The sequence below is a fragment of the Cariama cristata genome, unplaced genomic scaffold, assembly GCF_000690535.1.
Source record: "Cariama cristata isolate BGI_N322 unplaced genomic scaffold, ASM69053v1 scaffold1669, whole genome shotgun sequence".
In the NCBI taxonomy this organism is placed as follows: domain Eukaryota; kingdom Metazoa; phylum Chordata; class Aves; order Cariamiformes; family Cariamidae; genus Cariama; species Cariama cristata.
This window is the reverse complement of record NW_009637224.1, coordinates 19,971-25,515: the sequence shown is the minus strand read 5'-3', so window position 1 is coordinate 25,515 and position 5,545 is coordinate 19,971. Positions and strand designations below refer to the sequence as shown.

General features: G+C 35.1%; 1 protein-coding gene across 1 annotated transcript in view; it reads left to right on the top strand.

Moving 5' to 3' along the window:
- ACTR8 (ARP8 actin-related protein 8 homolog (yeast)) overlaps positions 1-5,043 on the top strand; it is a gene marked incomplete at its 5' end in the record, with an annotated part of 9,356 nt that extends 4,313 nt beyond the window's left edge. Inside the window, 7 exons of the mRNA XM_009708199.1 lie at positions 990-1,122; positions 1,450-1,603; positions 2,130-2,225; positions 2,795-2,935; positions 3,355-3,619; positions 3,939-4,102; positions 4,749-5,043. Coding sequence (XP_009706501.1) covers positions 990-1,122; positions 1,450-1,603; positions 2,130-2,225; positions 2,795-2,935; positions 3,355-3,619; positions 3,939-4,102; positions 4,749-4,892 — 1,097 coding nt within the window. The remainder of the gene's footprint in view (positions 1-989; positions 1,123-1,449; positions 1,604-2,129; positions 2,226-2,794; positions 2,936-3,354; positions 3,620-3,938; positions 4,103-4,748) is intronic.
- Between the last annotated feature and the right edge of the window lie 502 nt (positions 5,044-5,545).

Sequence of the window (5,545 nt, the reverse complement as noted above, 5' to 3'; positions counted from 1 at the left end):
TAATAATAAAAAAAAAAAAAAGCCATATTGGCTGTTTTGGTTTCTGATCAGAATGGTTCTAAGTCATACTTTCTTTGATTCCTCCCCAGTTTTTGCATAGAAGTAATGTGAACAGTACCTAATAATACCATGTAAAAATGTATTGGCACTAGGATAGAAAAATTTGCAGTGGAAATGAGTTAGCTTCAGAGGAACAGCAAGAATACTAAGAAAAATACAAACTTTCCTATTCATCTGATACATGAAAGTGAAAGTCAGAAAGTAGCATTAATAACTCTTGAAAGTGCCATTTCCAAAGTAATAAGTTGGTGAAGAGCTGAACTAATTATACAGCGTAACTAAATTCTCTTAATCCATCTAAAAACATTTGCCTTTAAAACAGTAATTTTACTTAATTTTTGTCTATAATGCACAACTCAGTTAAGCTATTTTTTTCCTTCATTGGCTTGAAGAATAGACTGAAGCCTCCAGTACTTCTCAAGTTTAAGTATGGGCTTGCGATACAATTACAAAGGTAATTCTTTTACAGAGTTAAAGGTGGATTGAAAGGAAAGCGGAGGGTGAAATTGGACCTTGTTTTATGACTACTTAAAGAGCATATCTGAAACGCTAATGGTAATGATATTTGATTAAAACTAGAAAAAAAAAATTAGGAAGATCCTTCATGTGAATCTGATAACCAAGACCCTGCAATACTGCTTAAGAGAACTCAAGTAAAGTCTGGAGGCAGTATCTTTAATCTTGCAAAAAACAGGAACATTTGAATATGGGCATCCACCCTGCTCTTAGCTTTTTTCAGGACTTTTAAGGGCTTACCCATCAAAAAATATGTCAGTCCCCTCCACCCCATCTGCACTAAATATATAGACTTCCAGTGCAGATTCAGGCTATTAGTACATTTTAAAAGACATTAAGATGTCCTTTAAATGTCAGCAACATGGCTCTGGAGCTTGGCATAAATCAGATACAATTTTTTCTCATATTGCTAGGAATTGTTGTACACCAGGAGTCTGTCTGTGCTACTTTTGGAAGTGGTTTAAGCAGTGCGTGTATAGTAGATGTGGGAGATCAGAAGACAAGTGTTTGCTGTGTAGAAGATGGTGTTTCCCATCGCAACACCAGGTATCTTTTAATGTGCAAAATTATTATAAGCCTGTAGTTAGTTGCTTACCAAAGACTTGACTTTAAAAACAAGAAAAAATCATCTATAAATACAGGGGTTTTTTTATTGTGAGCTATGTAACAGGGCCATATGTTACAATATGAACCTTAAAGAATTCTGACATCTTTAAAAGAAGAAGACAGACAGAACTGATACTGTGGTCTGCAAACTATGTGGCAGTCATGATCACATGTCTAAAACGTTCCCTGTATTCCTATGCATGCTATTGTAGAAGGACAGTAGTTCAGCAAATAAATAAAACAATCTTTTTCTTCTCTGTGCCTTAGGCTGTGCCTTGCCTATGGAGGATCTGATGTGTCAAGGTGTTTTTATTGGCTTATGCAACGAGCAGGATTCCCATATAGAGACTGTCAGTTAACTAATAAGTTGGATTGTCTGCTACTTCAGCACCTGAAGGAGACATTTTGTCATCTAGACCAGGTGAGAAGGGGGAAATAGTGTATCCTCCAAGTAATTTTTTTTCCTTTACAGAATGCTACTTTGAGGAACCTTTTTGTGAGTCTACGATTGCTTGCAACTGGAATAAAATGTAATATTTTACTCAGCTCAATACTGGCTAAAGCTGGAGGAGCTTGTTTTCTTTTTCTTCTAGTTGAAAGGAATCCCAGCTCTTAGAAAGGTGGTGTCTTTGTTCTTATTACCGAAAGAAGCTGATATAGTAGCTGCATATTTTCTGGTTTTCAACTTCAGTTTTGTAAGATCTGCCAGCAGGTCTCTTCTTTCTGCACAAACCCTCACTTTAGAGGCCTAGGCATGTAGAAAGCTGTTTTGGAAGATCATGCTGCAGGGGAAAGACTTAAAAAAGAATTCAAGAATAGGTAAATGAAATTCATAGTCTGAAGAGTTTTGATATTTTTTGTTGTTTCCTACAGTTTAAATAGATTATGTGGCTTGACAGAGAGATATAAAAGATACAATTTTTTGTTTACATTGTTTTTGACCTTAGGATATTTCTGGATTGCAAGATCATGAGTTCCAAATTCGGCATCCGGATTCTCCAGCTTTATTATACCAGTTCCGATTAGGGGATGAAAAATTACAGGTGATTTTTTTTTTTTTTTTTTTTTTTTTTAAAGACAAGAATTATATTCAGCATTCAGGCTCAGTGCCTCACTTTGTATCAGCCCAGTGCTACTAAGCCCGCATGATTTACGGACTGATCTTAACATATGCTTGTTGATAGTTTTAAAATTAATTACTATATGCATGAATGTGCCTAATGCAGCACTAGTGGATGCACAAGGCTTCCTAACTAGCTTTAGCCCAAATGGTTGTAGCTTCAACTAAATATTATATTTATCCTTCAAATGCAAGGAATGAATGCTAATTTTGCAAGTTTTTCAGCTCGCCATTGAATTTTCTAATTTTGTAACAAACTGCATTTGAGTACTTATTTATCATACAATGCTAGAATCTGTAAAGAAACTTATATATATGTACAAGTGTATTTGTTGGGGGGGGTTAAAATTATACAAAGCTGAAGACATTTAGCCTTTTAAAAAAGGGTACACAATTTTGAATTGTGAGAAAAATAGAACAAAGTTGTTTGTTTGTTTTTTTATAGTAAATGCCACTATGTAGTAAAACCATGCCAAATCTCTCATTCTTCAGGCTCCAATGGCTCTCTTTTATCCAGCAACTTTTGGAATTGTTGGACAAAAAATGACAACTTTGCAACACAGGTCACAAGGTGACCCTGAGGATCCTCATGATGAACATTATCTGCTAGCCACACAAAGTAAGCAGGAGCAGGTGTGTGAATGCTCATTTTGTTTTTCATTAAGTATTATTTAATTGGGGAATAAAATAAGGACTCATTAGCTCATCTCAGAAACCAAAGTTTGTTACCTAGGTCAGAAGCATTCAAGAATAAATTTAGAATAAGGAATTATGGCTGCCTAGAAAAGGCTTTAAATAGAAGTCTGTATTTTCAGAGTCTAAGAGGACTTCGTATTATGGCATTGATAAATTGGAGTTCAAAATAAAACACTTACTTTGAAAGTGAGGATTAAAATGAAAATTATATGAGGTAATAATGCAATGCTTAACCTTTCTGTGCAAAAAGGTGAAAGGAAGTACAATGGTGCTTAGTTAAGTCTTTATGTTGTTCTGTAACCTGCTGAAGATCTTTTTGCATTTTTCATTGTTCAACTTGTTTTCTGATTTTTAAGTCTGCAAAAGCTACAGCTGATAGAAAATCTATGTCGAAGCCTGGTGCATTTGAAGGAGACTTGAGAGGCCAAGCCTCAGACATTTCAGAGAGGATCTATCCACCAGAAGTGGAACTGGGATCTTGCCAGAGTGATTGTATGATATCTGGAAATGATTCAGAGGAACCTTTAACTGCACACATGTCCAGGAAAACAGCTATTTCTCAGTTTGAAGGCAAAGCCTTGGGCCTTGACAAAGCCATTCTTCATAGTATTGACTGCTGTGGTAAGAATTACATTTGTACAGTTCTGTAAAATATGCACGTCAGTGTGGATTTATGGTAACTCCTATATTTTAGCAAAGTAAGATGTATGTCTAAGTTTTTATCATCTCTAGAATAGCTACACTGTTCCTTATACTTGCATCTTTGTTGAGGTTTCTTGAGTTACATGTTTTGAGTCTCCAAGGAATAGAAAAATAATTTTAAAAGCAAACACTTACTGGTTTCTATCTGGTTTGACTTGCACTAAATTCTTTATAATACAAATACAGGCCGTATTAACTTTAAAACACAGATATATTTCTATATATCCGTTCATTCCAGCATCTGATGATACAAAAAAGAAGATGTACAGCTCTATCTTAGTAGTGGGAGGAGGCCTTATGTTTCATAAAGCTCAAGAGTTTCTTCAACACCGAATTCTCAACAAAATGCCACCTTCTTTCAGAAGAGTCGTTGAAAATGTTGAAGTCATTACAAGACCTAAGGTATACTGTTAACTGTTAGCTAAATGGTTAATAAACTACGATTGGTTGAAATCTTTGAAAGATTAAAAAAATATATTCTTTCAAAACCACAGATTGGTTGAATATCTGAGCAGATTTAGGAGAGCTTTCAGCTTATAACATAGCACTCTCCAATTACAGGCAGGAAGTTGGAGGTATAGCAAGAGTGTTACTAGTATTGATCACTGAAGTGTTGATTAGGTAAAGGCCATATTCGTAAAGAAGCAGTTAGTACTGGCCCGTGAAGTTAACTTGTCTGCTCAGCAAGAAATTGTGTTAGAGGTTTTTGTTATTATTAAGGTAAAAAAGTATGGCATTAAAAGAGCAATTTTCATTTGGAATTAGTCAGGCAAAATTTGTAAAATCAAAAACTGAGGATATTTCGGAGCCTCTATTGCTGAAGGCAAGATTTTTATGACATACTTAGAAGGCTTCTCAAAATATCTTAAATATTCTTTCCATATTTTTATCTCACTATTTTTTGCTGAATAATTTTGAAAAACTTTTCTCCTCCCCTCCCCCCCCAAGATTCTAAGTGGTGAATACTGTTGGAAAAATTAGGATACAACTTTTGAGAACTATGCAAAATTAGAACAGTGATTGTGTACAATCTATGTTTTGAATTTAGGATATGGATCCCCGCCTAATTGCATGGAAAGGAGGTGCGGTTTTAGCCTGTCTTGATACAACTCAGGAGCTATGGATATATCAGCGAGAATGGCAGCGTTTTGGTGTCAGAATGTTACGAGAGCGAGCTGCATTTGTATGGTAATGGATTATACTGAATGTTTACAGTGGAACCTGCTTAATTGAGAATTCCTTACCCCAAATGCCCCTTTTTTCCAGTGCAGATGTATTGATCTTCTGCTGATAGATATTTTTGTATTTTATTAAAATAAACTTCAACTGAGATTTTTCCAAAAGTGGTGCAAAAAAAAAATCTTACCACATTACTTCAGCGTTGCTCTACTTCATCTTTCAAATTGTATGCATTGAACTCTGTGTACAGAGTATCACAGTCATCTCCAAATTAACTACACTTATATTATACAGGTTATATATATTAAAATTGCGCAATGTGGAAAGTTGAGGTATAAAATATTGACGTGGCGGATGTTAAGCCAAGATTCATTCCAGGTACATGTACATAGAAGCAATAGCTGAAGAGTGCAGGCTGTGGGTTTAATGCCTTACTCTGATTCCTATTCTAATGTTACCAGGAGATGAAATTGTTATATAAGTGGTCATTATGGAAAAAGTGAAATGGAGAACCAAAACTACAGTTGCTATTAGTATTTTGCTTATATAATAAATATTATTCAGTGGAAAGACAGGAGTTCGGAAATGGAGTATTTTTTTCTTGCCTGTTCTCATCATCAAAAGCTCGTGTTAGCTTCTCATTATCCATGGTAGTTATCTACTCCT